The following is a 20,524-nucleotide window of genomic DNA, read 5'->3' as shown; positions in this document are numbered from 1 at the left end:
TTTAACGTTGTTGCTATTGATTGTTGAGAGATCCTTATGCAGCATAAAAATAAAGATCTATGAAGAGATACTAGTTTAGGATATGGATTGATAGTTTGTTGCAAATAGAAATCATTTGTCTGATGTGCATGTTCAATTTGAATGTTCCTCATTGTCACTGACTGTGGACTTCCATCAGATTTCAGATGGAATGACTATACAAATTCAAACAGTTAATTTATTACTTGAAACTCATGGGGGTGCCCGTCCCCAAGGGGGAGCAGCATGGTAAGTTCTTCTTACCAGTATTCTGAATTGGTTATCTACTTTAGTTTATTTATGCTCTAAAAGGAGAATGTAAGGGTGTATCCACTATTGAATCATTTTAGTGAGTTATGATTACAATAGGTATAGAGGTACATAAACATAAACCCTTGCCTTCATATTTGAAAAGCAAGCTGACTCTAGAAGAATGTCTTCTTTACAATAGGTATAGTGATGTTCATGAGGCCTTTGACAACAAGATAGGAGGTAACCATGGTTAATACCTTAGGGCATATTTGTCTTGCATGTTCATGCAATTTATACTGGAAGTATTATTCAGTAAATTTGGAAATGTATTTGAATTTGACTTGACGAGGTTAAAAATCTTTAGTTATTATCTCAGTATTGAAATCACAAAGATGAAAAACTCCCTCTACATGTTTATGTTGGATGATCTTATTCAGCATTTGCTTATTAGAAATACATTAATGAAAAAATGTTTATCTAGTTCTCTCTGCATTAGCAAGTTGCCATGTCTATTGGTCCTTTGATGTGCCATAGTTTTTCTGGCATCCCTTGGAGAACAATTAATTGTTTATATATTTTCCTTTCAGGCAAGTCTTTCGGAGGCTATTTTTAAGGTTTGTGTTATATGCTCTGCCCGAATAACTACTATTGAAAGGATTAAGTAATTTACTAATCTTGTTTTGCTCATGGGGCTTTCGTATTGTTTATCGGTGTTAATAGGACTTTAAGTTGAGTGGAGACTATATACAAACTAATTTAAAAGGATTTAATATAGGGTGTTTTGGTTTTAGTCCCTCAAAAAAATTAATATAGGACCATAAAAGATTATATTGCAAACAATTTATTGAAAGATCCGAGACAAACAACTTAGAAAGTTGCAAATTTATAGTGCAACTGAGTTGAAGGAAGCAGGAGTGAAGTTTGAGGTAAAGAAAGCCAGTCAATGCTTACTAGACTTGCAACTTTTTGGTCATACTTTGAGAATCCCATTCTTTAGAGTAGAAGATATTACTGAGGTTGTTTTGAGAAATTTGTTAGCTTTCCAGCAAGGTCACTGCATCAATGAATCCTACCTTGCTGATTATATTGCTGTGATAGATTTTCTTATCAACACAGACAAAGATGCAGATTTGCTTATTAAGAATGGAATAATTGAGAATTGGTTAGGTGATAGTAATGCAGTGGCCAAAATGTTCAATGGTCTTGGAGTGAACATTATGTATCCAGATTTTAATGTGCAGTATTCCCTTATTTTTCAAAGGTTGAATGATTTTTGTGCACGCCCTTGGAACAAAAAAGTTGCGACTTATTGCAACACTCCATGCAAGACGGTAGTTTCTATTGCTGGAATTTTTCTGCTTGTTCTAACTGTTATTCAGACAGTATTTTCCATTCTCCAAGGAGTACAGTAGTACTAGATTAATGTTTGATATCCTTGTAATTGAAGACCACTGCATAAGGCAACTGCCTTCTCTGTAATTGTGTATCAAGTTTGAATGTGATTTTTTTATTGTTGCTTGCTGGTTTCTATACATTATTTACACATCTTTATTCTGAAATTAGTATTCAAACATCATGTTCTATCTTAAGGTTTGAAACATTACGATCTTTACCTGCTTCGGGAACATTTGTAGCTTTGAAACAATCATGCTCCCAAATCAATTGTTTAGGTGATAGGAAAGCAGTCTTGAGGAGAACATTATCCATGAAACTTTTAATGCTGAGAATGCTTTCTGTAAACATCTTTGGCACAGAGAAGTAGCCACTTTGAGGCACTTGCATAATTTTGTTTTATTAGCAGTTATCATGATACTAACTTTCCAGAATATCAAAAAATTTAGCTTTAAAAACATCATGATAGAGCAGTGGGTATCCCACAGGCAGTATCATCAAACTCTATTGTGCGAGCTTGAGAAAAAAGAAGAAAAGAAGAGATGAGAATATGTGAATCAAGAACGGAAGAAGGAAGAAGAGAATGATGATGCTGCTGTTTCAGCAGCCTTGATTTGGAAGCTTCTTATACAAGTAACCACCTTCAATGACGAAACCAATCAAAGTGACGCGCAAGGGTTCACAATCTATTCTTGGGTTACAAGTAATGAACAGAGGAATGAAAAGCTTAAACTGATAATCTTGGTTATCAGGTTTATATAGTTGGTCTTAGCTGAATGGTCTAACTAAAACTACCAAATCTGGTTTTATTCTAACTAACTTGCTGGCTGGAATATAACACAATCTAATTGGATTACACGTAAATATATACATCCTCTAATATCTTTCTATTGTGTATTTGAATACTTTGTGAAATGAACTAAAACTACACAATTTTCTTCTGCATTACTTGCTTGCTATTCTTTGTCACAAAACAATGGTGAGCCAAGTAAAGTACTAAAAGTAACAAAGTTAATAATACACAAACTCGTTTTGTTTATATTAAAATTTAGCTTTTACTCATTAAATCTCAACCACACTCTTGTAATGCCAAAAGGAAAAGCTAGCAGTAGTAAATTATAATGTGTCAATCACTAGTCATACTGTAGTATACTTTAAGGCTAAGCCTTGTACAAATATGTTTCTTAATTCATAATCTCAGTGATACTTGCCTTTGAGCATCCAAGAAAAAATAAAGGGATCATATACTTGTCTTTGTTTTGCAGCTAAGATCAGCTTCTTTTCCCCATCTCAGCTATATATCTATCTCATGTTTTCTATAAGCTTGTGTGCCGTATTCACCATGCCATATAATCACTTGTGATACTTCCAAAACTTTTGTGAGGTGTTGTTGTATAGGGTACTTCACTACTAAGTCAAAGGCGACACTCTCATATCGTTTCACTTTCCAAATACACAAAGGCTGAAAGGTGAGTGTGTCTTGTATTATCTTCCAAAATTTTCTTTTTGACCTTTCTGCTACATTAACTGATATAGAATTAGTTATAAAGATAAAGACATAAATAATCACCAAGACATACGTTAAATTATTTTCCATATGTGAATATAAAAATAAACAAAGACCGATTGAAGAGGAAAGAAAGCATACATATATTAGCTTTTTTTTCTTATACTTTATCAAAAAATTCTATTTAAACAATTACTTTAATTCTCGATGCTCAATAGAAGCACAGGTAACACAAATTTATAGTGCAACTGAGTTGAATGAAGCTGGAGTGAAGTTTGAGGTAAACAAAAACAGCCAATGCTTACTAGACATAGAACTTTCTGGTCATACTTTGAGAATTCCATTCATTAATGTGGACGACACTACTGAAATTTTTTTGAGAAATTTGTTAGCTTTCGAGCAATGTGACTATATCAACGAACCCTACATTGCTGACTATATCTGTTTCTTTGATTTTCTTATCAACACAGACAAAGATGTAGTTTTGTTGATTAAGAAATGAATAATTGAGAATCAGTTAAGTGATAGAAATGCAGTGGCTGAAATGTTCAATAGTCTTGGAGTCAATATTTGGAATCCAAATTTTAATGTGAAATATTTTTGTATTTTTCAAGAATTGAATGCTTTTTGTAACCACCCTTGGAACAAAAAAGTTGCAACTTTGAAGCGCGATTACTGCAACACTCCATGGAAGACAGTAGCTTCTATTGCTGGAATTTTTCTGCTTATTCTCACTGTTATTCAAACAGTATTTTCTATTTTCCAAGGTGTACATTGATACTATATTATTAATGTTTATGTTATGTAGCTGAATTTCTATCAACTATGTTGCTGAATTTCTTGAGTGTAAGAATTTTACTTGAATAAAATTTTCCTCCAATGAGGAGTTACTTTGGAAACAGCCTTAGAAGCTTAAAAATATGGTGTGTTTGAGGAACAAAGAATATGGTGCAAAGATACAAGTTGAAATGTTGAAACACTTAAAAATAAATAAATAACAATATAAAAATTAATTATTTTTAAATAAAAATATAACAATTAATTATTTTTTTTTTTTGATATCTTGACTAGAAGGTGTCTATTCGAAAAGTATTTCTAACCAAAAAAAATAGTAAAATACTAACCCATAAAATATTTACTGCATAAAAGACACTAAAGCAGAATAAAAATCTCTTATTCTTCGTTTTCTTTCATTTAATTAAATTTTTAATATTTATTATAAAACATTAGATATTATTAATTTTTAAAATTTTATAATAAAAAGTTAAATAATAAAATACAATTTATTTTAAAAAAATTTATAATTTTGTGATATTATTATGGAAAAAAATACTTGTAAATAATAATACACAAACTCATTTTTTGGGGTATTAAAATGTCAATCTTGTATACATGTGTTTCTTCATAATCTCGGGTGATATATACTTGCCTTTGAGCATGAAAAACATAAATATATAGCAGCATCCAAAAAGAAAAAAAAACAGTGATATATACTTGCCTTTGTTATGCAGCAAAGATCAGCTTCTTTTCCCAGCCTCATCACTATATCTATCTCATCTTGAATATGCTCATGCCATTTATTTGGAATTGTTGTCATCACATAACACTGTTTCTTTTTTGGTAAGGTTGTCTTTCCTATTCCTCCCATGCCATGCAATGTCTTGTTTTGATTGGAAGTGTTTTTCATTCAAACCGCATAAAATAATGATTTTTGACAAAAAGTTCAACCGTTGTTGTAGGGCACTGAGTCAAAGCCAGTCAACACTCGTATATATTAAAAGGCTGCAATGTGAGTTTGTCTTACTATATTATATTATCTTCCAAAATATATCTTTTTGTCTTTTTACTAGCATTAATTAATAATATAGTAATAGTTATAAAGGTAAATAAATAAATAATCATAAGGAAACATGTTGATTACAATTAGGTGGAAACTCAGGTATAGTCGACTTTACGTAAAGTTGATACCTGAGAGCTATTAGATGATTTGACTGATATCAAATTCACGTGAAGTTGAATTCACCTAATTATAATAAACATGTTTCCTTTGTATACTATTTATACAGCTAGATGGCAAATCGGAATCCTCATGTTGCAATCAAGATTAAAGCAATGTTGGAGGCAGCACAACCTCGATTCACAGAGAAATGCTGCATCTACAGGGTGTCCCATGAGATTCGCAAATCAAATGAAGATGCATACACTCCAAAGGTTGTTTCAATTGGTCCTTTTCACCATGGGGATCAATATTTGCTAAACATGGAGGGGCCAAAAAGAATATTTTGTAGACAGTTCATTGAAAGATCTATCACAAACAACTTGGAAAGTTTTGTTAGTTGCGTGCAAGAGCTGGAACCAACGGTTCGTAGTTGTTACTCAGATAACATCAAGCTTACTGAGGAAGAACATGTTATGGTGATATTGGTGGATTGCTGCTTTATATTAGAATTTTTACTCAAGTTCCATTTTGGGAGTACACATCATGATGCCATTATTCTGCCACAAAATTTAAAGAGTCCTATAGCATATGATTTGTTGTTGCTTGAGAATCAAGTCCCTTTCTTTGTTCTTGAGAAGCTTTATAACCTAGCTTTTGATTCTCCTCCATTTCCATTACTAGGGCTCGCTTTTTATATTGTTCTGTATAGTATCATCATTCCTAATAATATCCTGTTTGGTCATATTCAAGCCTTATCCATCGAGAATGAAATAGCTCATTTTATAGAATCCAACGAGGATGAAATAGCTCATTTCATAGATCTATCAAGAAAATTTCTGTTAACATCCTCTCGCTTATTGCAGCCATCAGCCTCTGGATGCTTAAGAGAACCAGAGTTCCCCCATATTTATAGTGCCACTGAGTTGAGTGAAGCAGGAATAAAGTTTAAGGTAAACAAAAATAGCAAATGCATGCTAGATTTGGAATTTTCAGGTCATTGTTTGAGAGTCCCATCTATTAGCGTGACAGCCATTACTGAAGCTATTTTGAGAAATTTGATAGCTTTTGAGCAATGCCACTGTATGAAGGAATCTTACCTCGCTGACTATATTGTAGCCTTGGATTTCCTTATCAACACAGAAAAAGATGTAGATTTGCTTATTAAGAAAGGAATAATTGAGAATTGGTTAGGTGATAGCAAGGCAGTGGCTAAAATGTTCAATGGTCTTGCACTGCCTGTTTTAAATCCAGATTTCAATGTGCAATATATCCGTATTTTCAAAGAGTTGAATGCTTTCTGTGGCCACCCTTGCAACAAAAAAGTCGCAACTTTGAGGCGCGACTACTGCAACACTCCATGGAAGACAGTAGCTTCAATTGCTGGAATTTTTCTGCTTGTTCTCACTGTTATTCAGACAGTATTTTCTATCCTCCAAGTGGTACACTAGATACTAGTGCTACATTAATGTTTGTGTTGTGACTGGATGATTATAATATGGTAGACTTGATATGTTTGTATTTTGGAAGAACTAAAATGTTTGTTATGAATATGTGTAGTCCATATATCATATAAGGGTCACTATGTTATGTAATTATTATTTATTGAAGACCTCTAAGTTTGAATATTGTTGTTTTCTTTGCATTATTTACACGCTTTTATTCCGAAATTAGTATTCAAAGCTACAATGTCATATATATAGCCATGATTTTTCTCAACGTACCAATTAAAAGCTAGAAATCATACAAACTAGCAAGAGTGATTAAAAAGAAATACTAACCAACATGACATATATAGAGTAATAGAGATTAGCATATCTGGAAGAGATACAAATAATTTTAAGAGAAGATAATTATATTGGTTTTATTTTCAACTTAGTGAGGATGATTTAATTTCTAACAGCAGCAGCTTTGTCCTTCATCGTGTGCAAAAAACAATGTGTTTGAGGAATAAAGAATATGGTGCAAAGATAGAAGTTGAAATGTATAGAAACACTTTAAAATAAATAAATAATAATACAAAAACTCTTCTTCTTTTTTTGGTATTAAAACTTAGATTCTAGTCATCAAATCTCAACCATCAATCTTGTAACGCAATACAAAAATAAATGCCAATCTTGTATAAATGTGTTTCTCATTTCATAATCTTGGTGATACTTGCCTTTGAGCATGAAAAAAATAAATATATAGGAGCATCCAAAAAGAAAAAGTGATATACTTACCTTTGTTATGTAGCTAAGATCAGCTTCTTTTCGCAGCTTCATCACTATATCTATTGCCATTTATTTGGAATTGTTGTCATCTAACACGACTTGTTTTTGTGTAAGGTTGTCTTTCCTATTCCTTCCATGTCATACAATGTCTTGTTTTTATTAGAAGTGTTTATTATTCAAACCACATAAAATAATGATTTCTGACAGAAAGTTCAATTGTTGCTGTAGGGCATTGAGTCAAAGGCGGCCAAGACTCTTATACATAGAAAGGCCGCAAGGTGAGTTTGTTTATTATATTATCTTGCAAAAATATCTTTTTGTCTTTTCTACACTAACTAATAATATAGTAGTAATTATAAAGGTAAAGAAATAAATAATCATACGGACAAATATAAAGGTTCTCTCATAAGAATATAAAAGTAAATAATTTTATTACCGTAGTCTTTCGGTGCTAAATAAATAATATTTTTGGTTAATTATAAATAAATATTATTTTTTATTATATATTATAAAGATGATAATGTAACTATATAGATAGATCATGTTGTATAGTAAATAAATTTGATGTTGAGATGGCAAATTTTTAAAGGATGTCATAATAAATAAGACTGCGTTTGTTTATAGAGATAAAACATAGAAACAGAGATATAGAGACATTAAATTGTGTTTGATAGAAAATACATGAATAAAAATAATGTGTTCAAAAATATTGAATTAGTATATTTTGTGTTCATCTTAACTCGAAGACTACGGAAACACTAATAAGAAGCATAATTTATTTTTTATTTTTTTATTATTCTGGTTAATTTTTTATAATTATATTTTTTATTATATTTTTCGTCTTAAATTTTTAAATAAAAAATAAAAAAAATTTAAATTTTCATAATTTATTTTAATTTATCATCAAATACAATAAATACAAAATTTTGTATCTTTATTCTTTGTCTTGTTTTCAATATATCTTATTATGTTCCTAAGTATTATTACATATAGATGGCAAATTCGAATCCTCGTGACGCTGCAATAATGAAGATTAAAGCAAAGATGGAGAAGGCACACCCTCTCTTTACAGATGAATGCTGCATCTATAGGGTGCCTCATGAGATTCGCAAGCTCAACGAAGATGCATATACTCCAAAGGTTGTTTCGATTGGTCCTTTTCACCATGGAAACGAAAAATTGGTAAACATGGAGGGCCAGAAAACAATGTATTTCAAAGAATTCATTGAAAGAACCGAGACAAAGAACCTGGAAAGTTTTGTGAGTTGCGTGCAAGAACTGGAGCCAAAGGTTCGTGGTTGCTACTCAGATGACATCAAGCTTAGAGAGGAAGAACATGTTATGGTAATATTGGTGGACTGCTGCTTCATATTAGAGATTTTAATCAGGTCCTATTTCCATCAGCGGTCAAGTCATGATGCCTTTTTTCTGTCACCTCGGTTATCGACCTATTTGAAATATGATTTGTTGTTGCTTGAGAATCAAGTCCCTTTCTTTGTTCTTGAGAAGCTTTACAATCTAGCTTTTCCTTCTACCTCAAATCCTTCACTGTTAACTCTCACTCGTTCTATCCTTCCTCATGTTATCATTTCTGGTAATAGGGGTGGGCTATCCTTAACCAATGTTGGTAGAATAGCTCATTTCACAGACCTAACAAGAAAGCTTCTGTTATTATCTTCTGACTTATCAATCTCTAAATGCTCAAGAGAAGCACATGTAACACACCTCTATAGTGCAACTCAGCTGAGGGAAGCAGGAGTGAAGTTTGAGGTAAACAAAGCTAGTAAATGCTTACTAGACTTGCAACTTTCTGGTCATACTTTTAGAATTCCATTCATTAGAGTGGAGGACTTTACCGAAGTTGTTTTGAGAAATTTGTTAGCTTTCGAGCAATGTCACTGTATGGACGAAGCCTACCTCACTGACTTCATCTTTGTCATTGATTTTCTTATCGACACAGACAAAGATGTGGATTTGTTGATTAAGAAAGGAATAATTGAGAATTGGTTAGGTGATAGCAATGCAGTGGCTAAAATGTTCAATGGTCTTGCCGTGAACATTTTGACTTCAGATGTTAATGAGAAATATTGTTGTATTCTTAAAGGCTTGAATGATTTCTGTGAGAAGCCTTGGAACAGAAAAGTAGCAACTTTGAAGCGCGACTACTGCAACACTCCGTGGAGGACGGTAGCTTCCATTGCTGCCATTTTTCTGCTTATTCTCACTGTTGTTCAGACAGTATTCTCGATCCTCCAAGTTGTACTCTAGTACTATATTAATGTTTGTGTTGTGTTGTTTGAATTGAATTTGATTGGATGATTATGTTAATATTCAATATGATGTGGTAGATTTAATATATTTGTATTTTAAAGTAATTGAAATGTTTGTTATCAACATGAATAAACCATGTATTTATTGAAGACCACTTTATATGGTAGCTCCCTTTTCTGTAATTCTATCAAGTTTGAATGTGATTTTTTTTTTATTGTTGTATTCTATATGTTATTTACACGTCTTTTTTTTTAAGTACATAAACAAAAGATAATTATTATAATGTCTATATGTAACTGTCTAATTTATTAAAATAATAAAAATTAATATTATATTTAAAAATTATAAAAATAAATTATTTTTAAATATTTAATATTTATCAGAAGCTAAATTCATGCCAAATTCAAAGGCACAAAAAAATTTGCTAAACTTACACGTAAATCTTAATTTAGTCTCTAAAATATTTATTGTTTCTATTTAGTCTCCAAACTTTACGAACTTGACTCAAGTTAGTCTTTTTTAGGATAATTTTCGATGCACAGATGTTAACAAAATACTGACGTAAATAGTTAGATACCACGTTAGATTCCGTAAAGCAATGCCGTTTTTGTTTTGGCATTTAAATAGCTGAAAAACATTATAAGTAGTGTTTATTGAAACTTTTACTCCCAAAACAAATGATCCAACATCATTTTTCGACTATTTGAACGCCGAAACCAAAATGCCATCATTTTACAAGTTCCAGCGTGATATTTATCTGTCCATGTCAAGGCTCTATTAACATTTATGTGTTAAAAATTATCCCAATGACTAATGTGAATTACGTTTATAAAATTTGAAGACTTAATAAAAATCATTGAAAGTACAAAAACTAAATTAAAACTCGTTCAAATTCAAAAATCAAATTGAGTATTAACTCATTCAAACGTCATGTTTTATCTTAAATAGTGCGAGGAATGCTTTTCAATTTCAATTGTAAGATAAAGAATGTCTATAGACTAAGTCGTAGAAAGTCTTGAATCAACTTGAAAGTATGCAAACTACGAAAAGTAACATGAAAAAGAAATACTAACATTCATACAACTAAACCAGAAGTTAATATTATTAAGTGGATATCCAATAGAGGATGTTATTTAAACATTGACAAATAAGTATTAACTGAACACCCACCATGATCTAAAAATTTAAAATATTTTTATATAAAATTTATAAGTTAATCTATAATTCCTAAGTATCTTTAATTTAGATTAAATATTTTGTCCACAAAAATCTAAATAAATCAAACAAAAAAAAATTATGCACAGGCAACGAAACAAATCTTAAAAGTTTGCAAATCTCATCCCTAATCAAGAGAAACAGAATAATAGAAACTTTAATTTTCCACCAATTTTATATACATCACATAATGCTGGCATCATGCAAAATGGCTATACTGGTTCATGATGCAAGGCATGACAATTAGGTGTAATTCAAAATAGTGAAATGAAAAAAAAAAAAAAAACTGCCAACTAAAGCAATCAAATGCCGAGACCATTGATTTTGGCCTTTTGCTTCCGTCTTGGAAGTTAAATGTGTTATGTTTTAGCATCACCATAACATAACACTTGAAACAACCCCAAACCTCTATAGAAATCAAAGAAGGAAAATAATAATACCTATTTGAGGCATTAATTTTGCCTTTCAAACAAAATGACTTATTTACCAAATAGAGCCATGGACTTCATGCTGTATAATGGAATGTTCTATTTGGCAGAGTACCAGTTTTGAGCACACTTGGTATCAACGGAGAGGTCGACTTTTAGAATGTTTTTTCCATGGAAGGGTTTGGCCATGCATTCTACAACTATGGCCTTTGCTACCTCAGCTGACTCACTTGGCCCTTCCAATATCACTTCATCATGAACCTGCTTTGTCAAATAAAAATCTTAGATACAAAGTACAATGAAAGTTGCTTCATGGATATTGAAAAAGGATTCAGATTTGGATTAACATCAATAATACAAAGATAAAAAGGTTAATGTTTTATAATTGCCTATGACAAATAGATTAATAGAAGGGCATCATAATTTTAGGGATGAATGCTCATGCTCTCCCGAGAAATTAAGTAGTGCAGTGCTCCATGAAAATTAAGTTGCTATTAAAGGTAGAAATGAAGAGGAAACCAAAAAATAAATACCTTAAACTCTAAATCTGAACTATTAATGTCATGGTCGACTTCCGTTTCAGACATGTTGAAAGATTGAGCAGTGGGTACCCCACAAGTTGTATCATCAAACTCTATCGCGAGAGCTTGAGAGTTTCTCATACCTTAACTACTTTTTCATACACGATGGTAGGGGTGTTCATAAAAAAAACTAAAATGTGGTTAATTGGTTAAAAAATTATAATCTTAACCAGTTTAATAAAATAATTTTAAAAATTATATCCATATTTTTTAAAATTGGTTAACTAAAACCAAAGTAAAAAAAATCGATTTTTAACAGTTAATCAAAACTAAAACCAAATTAAAATCAAAACCTAATTTCAAAATCAAATTACTTACTCTTTCTCTCTCTCCCTCTCCCCCTTCTCCCTCTCTCTCTCCCCCTTCCTCTCTCTTTCTCTCTCCCTCCCTTCTTTCTCTTTTCTCTCTCTCTCTCCCTTTTCTCTCTCCTCCTATCTCTCTTTTTCCTTTCTCTCCCTTCTCTCTCTCTCATTTTCCTCTTTCTCCTCCTCCTCTTTGTCCTCTCCTTTTCACTCTCCCCCTCATCTCTCTCTATCTCTCTTCCTCTTCTCTCTCTATTCTCTCTTCCCTTATCTCTCTTCTTTTTCCCCTATTTCTCTCCCCTTTTTCCCTCTTTCTCTCCTCCCTTCTCTCCCCTATCTCTCTCTTTCCCTTTTTTCCTCTTTTTCTCTCTCTCCCCTCTCCCTCCTCTCTCTCTCTCCCCTCTCTCTCTCCACCTCGTCTCCCTTGTCTCTCTATCCTTCTCTCCCTCTCTCTCCCGTTTTCTCTTTCTCTCTCTCCTTCTCTCCCTCTCTCTCCCGTTTCCTCTTTCTCTCTCCTTCTCTCCCTCTCTCTTTTTTTCCTTCTCTCTCTCCCATATCTCTCTCCTTTCTCCTCTCTTTTTCCTTCTCTCTCTTTCCCTTTCTCTCTCTCTCCTCTCTTTCCTCTCTCTCTCTCTCCCCTCTCCTTCCTCTCTCTCTCTCCTTTCCCTCCCTCTCTTTTCTTTTCTTTTCTTTTCTCTCTTTCTCTCTCTCGCTCCTCTCTCTTTCCTTTTCTTCTTTCTCTCTCCCATTTTCTCTCTCCTCCTCTTCCTCTCTTTCTTTTCTCTCCTTCTTCTCTTTCTTCTCTTACTCTCTCTTTTCTCTTTCTCCCTCAACCTTCTCTCAATCTCTATCCCTCTTCTATCTCTTTTCTCCTCTTCTCTCTAAAGCGAGAGAGAAGAGAGAGAGGAGGAGAAGATAAAGGAGGAGAAAGAAAAAATGAGAGAGATAAGAAGAGAGAAGAAGGATAGGAGAGAGAGAAGAAGAGAGAAAAAGAGAAAGAGAAAGAGGACAAAGAGAGAGGGGAGAGAGAAAGAGGATGGGGAGAGAAAAGAGAGAGAGACAGAAAAAGAGAAAGAGAAAGAGAAAGAGAGAGAGAAAAAAAGGAGGGGAGAGAGAAGGAGAGAGGGAGAGGAGGGGAGAGAGAAAGAGGGAAGGGAAGAGAGAGAGCATGGGGAGAGAGGGAGAGAAGGATAGAGAGCATAGTTATCAGACCCGGCTCGATCCGGTCAGTTCGACCAGAAATCCGGTCACCCGGTCACCTAACCGGGCCGAGCCACACATTGAACCGGAGATGCAATTGACCCGGCAAAACCCGGTTCAACCCGGCGGGTTTGATGAAAACCGGTGACACAGCCGGGTGATTTGACTCGGTCCGGGTCTGTGTATTTTTTTTTTGGTTTCTTTTAAACGGCGTCGTCAGACATTCCCCCCCTTTCGTTGAATCTGAAATCAATGAACCTTAGGCTATCCCCCCTTCCCCATTGCCTCACTCACATCTCCCTAATGGCATCTGATCTGAGAGACTGAGACAGATCTTTTGAGTGTTGAGAGTTGAGTGTCTGAGACCAAAAACAAATTCATCAATCGGCCTCATCAGTCACTGCCAAACGTCATCGTCACTCTCCGCGGCGTCGTCACTCTCCGTGGTGGCGTCACTTCTCCCGGCCGTCACTGCTTCTCCCCCCACCTTGCCGTGTTCGTTGTTATATTGGTCGTTTGTGGGTTGTGCTTCTTCTGCTTCTACTTCATTGCTTTTGCTTCTGTGGTTTGTGGGTGCCTCACATCGCCTAACCCTCATTAGACGAGGTCACTCTCTGCGGCATCGTTACTTCTCCCGTCCGTCACTGCTTCTCCCCCACCTCGCCGTCAGAAAGCTCAGCAACAATTCATCTTCTGCCTCAGTGCCTCTGCTCCCTCAGGTCAGTGCCTCTGTTATTGACCTATTGTTATGGAATCTGTTGATAAATTTGATTTTTTTATAGTAGTTGTTGAAGCTGGTCGAAAGTTAGTTAAAATTATTCTTGAATTGTATTGTTGGTGCCTAGTGGTTGCTGGTTGGTATATTAGTTAACTGTTCTATTGTTGCTGGTTAAAATCTGCTGAATTGTGGAAAGGTTGTTGTATTTTTAGTTGCTGGTTGCTATTGGTTGCTGTATTTTTGGTTGCTGGTTGCTGTATTTTTAGTTATGTTTAAGACCTGATATTTGATTATTAATATTTGTAAGACTCAAATTTTAAGTTTTAAGACATTATTTTAATTTTATTTATATAATTTTATATTTTTTTAGTTATAACCGGGTTAACCGGGTGAATCAGTGACCCACCGATTGAACCAGTAACCCAGTGATCCGGTCATATGACCGGATTGATTACCGATTCGGTTCTGATAACTATGATAGAGAGAAAGAAAGGGGAGGGGCAGAAAGAGGGAAAAGGGAGAGAGAGATAGATAGATAGGAGGGGAGAGAGAGAAAAAAAAGAGAAGAGGAGAGAGAAAAATGAGAGAGAGAGAGTGAAGGAAGATAAGTGGAGAGATAGAGAAGGGGGAGAGAGAGAGAGAGAGAGAAATGGGAGAGAGGGGAGAGAGAGAAGAGAAAGAGGGGAGGGGGAGAAAGGGAGAGAAAAGGAAGAGAGAATAGGAGGGGGAGAGAAAAGGAGAAAAATGGAAAGAAATAGATAAGAAAAAGTTACTCGTATCATTTAGAAAGAAAATTATTTATATTAGAATTTTTTTTTTATAGAAAATGCTGAAAAGAGATAAGAAAAAAAAGGAACGATTTCCAAATGTTACTCGTATCATTCAGAAAGAAAAAAAAATAGATTAAAAATATTCAATTAAAAAAATTTAAAAATTTGGATTTTTGTATGTAAAAATATTAATTTTTGTGTAAAAATCTATTTTTACATGTAAAAACGAATTTTATGGTATAAAAATCAATTTTTTAGTATAAAATCCGATTTTTTAGTGTAAAAACCGGTTTTTAATGTAAAAATCGATTTTTATATATAAATCAGTTATTTTTTCAAAAACAATTTTTGCTTTAATAATCGACTAAAAACCGATTTTAAATTTACTAACCGATTAATAATCGATTTCATCATATAAAACTAATTTAATTAATTAATTAATACTATATTTTTTGTTAACCAAAAAATTAGTTTAATTTTTAGATTAATCAAACCATAAACACTTTACACGGTGGCTCTGAGAGCTCTGGTACCATAACGGAATCCACGAGTGTGGAGAAATAATCAACAGTTTGACAATCTATTTTTGTGTTACAAGTAATGAACAGAGGAATGAAAAGCTTAAACTAATAATCAACAGTTTGACAATCGAAGATAGACATAGTCAACATCTTTTTGTTACATCTGTTCAATTATTATAAATCATTATTCCTTGGGTTGCGTCTCATTTTTTTTTATACAATATATTATATTTTTTATTATTTCTTCATATCCACTTATAATAAGTGTTTATAAATAATTCATGCGAAAATAAATTTATAATAAATTTTATTATAAATTTAATATTCTTAATTAATAGATAAATTTATATATAAACTAAAGAGATAATATTTAAAGTTATTTTATATGATATAATATCCATAATTTCATGTATATAAATATGTAATTATATATTTATTACATCTAAAATTACATAATTATTTTAGCAATAACTAATAAATACTAAATAAAATAATTTTAGACTGTTTGAATTGATTTTTAATTATCTTTCAAATATTATTTAAAGAGAAATATTAAAAGGTCATTAGAATTTATTGTTTTAACCATCAATTAATTATCAATGTTTAAAAGTATAGAATAAAGTATGTTGTTGAATTGTTAGACTAAAAAAACTAGACTAAAAAAATTAAGTTGATGACTAAATAATGATAAAAAATAAAAAATTCTAATAGTCTCTAACATTTCTTTTTGAAGGATTACCATGTGTTCATAACACGCAGCGGTAGAAAAGAAAGTAATCCTTAAAGATTTATTTTTGTGCTTAAATTTTATTCCAATAATAAATATATAGTAGATCAGATCTAGATACCTTTAGACGTTTTAGTAAAAACTTTATTCTTCGATTGTACGAAGACTCTATGCGTATCCACACCGAGACCAACCTTTGCTATCAACTCTTTGACCAATGGACATCTGATCTAAATTGAGAAACCTCTTGCAACTCTTTGCACACCATAAAATTCTTCTCCAAGAATTAGGCTCACATACATTTATGTGCGTAGAGGTATTAGAGGCGTTCAGTCATAATCCAACGCACGGTAGCTTCGCGCCACTGGCTTTTCAACCAAGCGTGATGACCAATTGTGCGAATCAACGTGTAACAACTCACCTGCCGAATCAACTAGCCCCGAAAATGGATGGCGCTGAAGCGCGTGACCTATACCCGACCGTCGGGGCAAGGGCTATGCCGCGATGAGTAGGAGGGCGCGGCGGTCGTTAAGGGATTTAGATTGTACTCATTCCAATTACCAGACTCTATGAGTCCGGTATTGTTATTTATTGTCACTACCTCCCCGTGCCAGGATTGGGTAATTTGCGCGTTGCAACGGATGTTGGGGGCGTTGCAACGGAAGCTTGGGGCATTGCAATGTTGGCTTGGGGCGTTGCAACGGAGGCAGGTCGCGTTGCAACGTTGACTGGGGGCGTTGCAACGGATGCTGAGCGCGTTGCAACGTTGGCTGGGGGCGTTGCAACGGAGGCAGGTCGCGTTGCAACGGATGCTGGTGACGTTGCAACGGAGGCAGGGCGCGTTGCAACGGATGCTGGGGGCGTTGCAACGGAAGCTGGGCGCATTGTTATTCTCTCTTGACTTTCCTGTACTCTTGACGTACATATATATAGTATGAGATTTGTTACTGATTTTAAATTTGATTCTCAATTCAAATTTGAATCATATCTTTTTATTCAAAATCTGAATCCTTCAAATTTTATGAATCATATCATAACAATTTAAAACAGAATCAGATCTTATCCAAATTTAAAATTCAAATTCAGAAATAGAATAACTAATTATTCTCAAATCTCGTTTAATATTCTCAATTATTATACTATTATTATATTCTTGGTGCTAGCAAAAAATATAATAATATTCCATCTGAATTAATATAATTATTTATTTGATCAAATCAAAATAATAATTAAATAATTCTACAGCAAAAATTAGAACACTCGTTAGTGTGTGACTGACAAACCCCATTTTGAGGGTTTATCTTGTGCTGATTTCAGGGGTTTTATCAATGATTCCACACACTTTCTATATGAAAATACAAGAGTTTGCATTCCTTTTCTAGTTTTGCCTCATGAATGAAAACATGCTTATTTTGCACTAAAATAGATACATTTCTAATCTTCTCTTGATGTCATTCGATGCCGTGACTTGTGTGTTAAGTGGTTTCAGGATATAGAGTAGGAATGGACCGGAAGAGAGAAGGAAGACGGGTGCAAAGGAAGGAAGCATGAGAATTGAGCTTTGGAAATTTCCGCATGGGCGCGTGCGCGCACCTGGCGCGCCCGCGCGGATAGAGCAACGTGAAGCCAAAGCCAAGAGCCAAGTCACGAGCCGGCTTGAGTAGCGGCTAAGCCATGATCTTCATGGGCGCGCACGCGTACATCACGCCTCCACGCACATTACAAGACGCCTCGATGGCGCGTGCGCGTACCTTGCGCGTGCGCGCCGATTTGCGAATATGATTTTTAAGAAGTCACGTGACTTAGGCGTGGAGGTAGTTAAGAATCCCACTTTTGGGGGAAATGCCTTGGCGGAAAAAGCTTAAGAAGACCAAAGGAGCAAGGGTTAAGGACACTTAGTTCATTTTCTAGATTTTAGATATTTTGGGAGGATAGTTAGTTACACTTTGGGGAGAAGAAGAGGGAGATTTTCAAGCTTTTCACTATGGTTCATCTTCATCCAATTTCTGAATTTTCAATCACTTTTTGGTGAGATCCATTACAATTCTCACTCCACTTTGTTCATGTCATAGATTTTCTTCTCCAATTTCAAGTAGTAGTTGTAATTGATCGATTCTCATAGATCTAGAATTCAACTTTGTAATTTCGGATTTCATCCATACTTTGAGACTTTGATTTTCATTGTTACTCTTTGAGACTTGTTATTAGATCCTTGTGTTGCAATACTTTCAATTCTACTTTTCTTCTCATTTTACTATGACTTTCTTTCTTGCTCATCACATGTTTGATAAAATGTCAACACTAGCTATGGAGTAGAATTTTCACACTTGGCATAGGGTTTGGTCATTGGAAGAAGTTGAATAGTTGTATCAATAGTTGATTTGGAATTAGGGATTGCTAGTTGGCTTGGAGTGCACTAAAGCTAGATTCCCATAAGGTGAAGCTAGGACTTGTGACTCAAGTTGATTGCTTTCATTTGACCTCCCTCTATACCTAGGGGATAACTAAATGAAGCAAGGCCTAATTGTTGTCATCATTGAACGGACTATAAGGATAGAATTTCTAATGCCAACCCTAAGGCAAGTCTTTTGATAATTGATTGTTTGTTTCTCATTACTTTGCTAAAACCTTCAAAGAATTCCAACAAGGCTTACTAAATCAATAAGATGCACACTTTGGCAATTCCAAGGGAGAACGACTCGGGAGACTAGTACTCTCGGATATAGATTGTAGATTTGTTTGATGATGGATTTTGCGTCGGTTTAGACTATACTACGATTGATCACTTGATAATTTCTATACCGGCAAAAATTCATTCGTCAGTGACCCAATAGGTTCAATACTAAGCGGGTAGTAAATTAGTCATACTAAATTTACTAATCAAGGTTGGCGTCTAGCAACACTCCTCAACGACCCGATAGTATGAAGTAATATATTTTTACTAAGAACCTTAGAAGAACAAAGTATAATTCCTTCCATCTTTCCAGTTCTTGGTTAACCCTTAGAGTATGGCTTAATTGTCAAACTCTAACTTGTTACCATTATTATAATGAACTGTGAATGACCTAAGAAACTCATTTCTTCATTCATTCAATTCTTTTGGCCAACATTTTATTCATCTCAGTCATTATAATCATAGAGCTCAAACTCTTTACCGAGAGTTGACGGATTCCTTATTGACTAATCATTAATTCTACAAGTATTTAAATCATACCCAATATCCATTCAACTAGCACCCTAGGGTATTAGGTGTCCGGAATCAAAGTATAATAAATACATTGTTAATTACTATGATAGTTGCAGGTCAAAGGAAACTCTATTACCATGTTTATCTTGAGAATATCCTATTGACAAATATGCGGTAATTATAACCATTAGGAATTCTCAGAGTGAGCCAGTTCAATGGTCATATCTCTATATGCACCATCTATATATATAATTTAATAAATGAGATCTATTAATCTTCATCCAATGAAGACCATTATATATATATATTGATCTTTTCAGATTATTAATGTCCTTTTTAATAATTCTATGACCAAGAACAATTTAGATTAAAATTATAAAAGATTTATCTCTCAATATTATGATCACTATCACAATGATAAATCTATAAATTTAATCAAGGACCTTATTATATTAACATTTTAATATAATAACAATAACAAATTATTTGATACATGATTGATTGGATTCTAGTCATACTCCTTATTTCCAACACTTTTATTTAAATTAATAACCCAAAATCCACCAATATTTATTTTGAACTTGTTTTATGGTACATATATACTTGGCCGTTTTCAACTTCTTTTCATAGAGTTACCATTTGAAACTTAGAAAGATAAGATCTATGGTGATGAAATCCAAATAATTATTATTCAGGACAGCTATATATATATATATATATATATATATATATATATAATATATGAGAAAATTGTACTATTTTATTGTTTTCAATATAATACTTTATTCATGCATGCCTTTCGTAATTTTGTATTATTTCAGAGATTATGAGTAGACGCTGGAATCAAACAATTTTATATTATTTCAACAATTGAACCTCAAAAGCGCTGCTAATTCGCAGTGTTGTTCTGTTATCCAAATTTGGTAGTAGGTTTTAGGTTTATGTATTTAAAATAAAATAATAATGCTGAATGTTTTAGTGACTGGTATTAAAATTTTATTTTTGTTTTTAAATTAAAGTTTCAGTATTTCAGTATTTCTAAAAGTGAGTACATATGAGATAAAAATTTTTGGAAGTGAAGACTAAAATTTTAATAATATTTTATATCTAAAATATTTTATTTTAATTAATTAATTCTAATTTTATTCTTTGTGTAAATAAAATTATAATTTTATTCTTATTTCAATCTCTATTTCTTACTTTACACCAAATACAATACTAAAATTTATTTTAATTTCTATTTCTGAGTTGCTATCTCTCAACTTCTATCTCTCTTTCAAACGCTA

At 33.2% G+C, this 20,524-nt stretch overlaps 2 protein-coding genes across 2 annotated transcripts; both read left to right on the top strand.

Annotated features, from left to right (window-relative positions):
- The first annotated feature begins 5,428 nt into the window (after positions 1-5,428).
- Positions 5,429-6,556, top strand: LOC130939223 (UPF0481 protein At3g47200-like). The gene has a single exon (XM_057867343.1). It carries the CDS (start codon positions 5,429-5,431, stop codon positions 6,554-6,556), a length of 1,128 nt encoding a protein of 375 aa, XP_057723326.1.
- Positions 6,557-7,544: 988 nt separating this feature from the next.
- On the top strand, positions 7,545-9,626 carry LOC130942262 (UPF0481 protein At3g47200-like). Its single transcript, XM_057870987.1, has 2 exons — positions 7,545-7,596; positions 8,312-9,626. The coding sequence occupies exon 2, from the start codon at positions 8,312-8,314 to the stop codon at positions 9,584-9,586; it is 1,275 nt and encodes a 424-aa protein (XP_057726970.1). The 5' UTR covers positions 7,545-7,596; the 3' UTR covers positions 9,587-9,626.
- Positions 9,627-20,524: the final 10,898 nt, after the last annotated feature.

Source organism: Arachis stenosperma, chromosome 7 (genome assembly GCF_014773155.1).
Source record: "Arachis stenosperma cultivar V10309 chromosome 7, arast.V10309.gnm1.PFL2, whole genome shotgun sequence".
NCBI classification, from domain to species: Eukaryota; Viridiplantae; Streptophyta; class Magnoliopsida; order Fabales; family Fabaceae; genus Arachis; species Arachis stenosperma.
The sequence above is the reverse complement of the archived record's forward strand: the minus strand, read 5'-3'. Positions and strand labels throughout refer to the sequence as shown.

What these genes read in the sequence shown, in the direction of transcription:
- LOC130939223 (XM_057867343.1), top strand. Translation starts at nt 5,429, where the DNA reads ATGGAGGGGCCAAAAAGAATATTTTGTAGACAGTTCATTGAAAGATCT.
- LOC130942262 (XM_057870987.1), top strand. Translation starts at nt 8,312, where the DNA reads ATGGCAAATTCGAATCCTCGTGACGCTGCAATAATGAAGATTAAAGCA.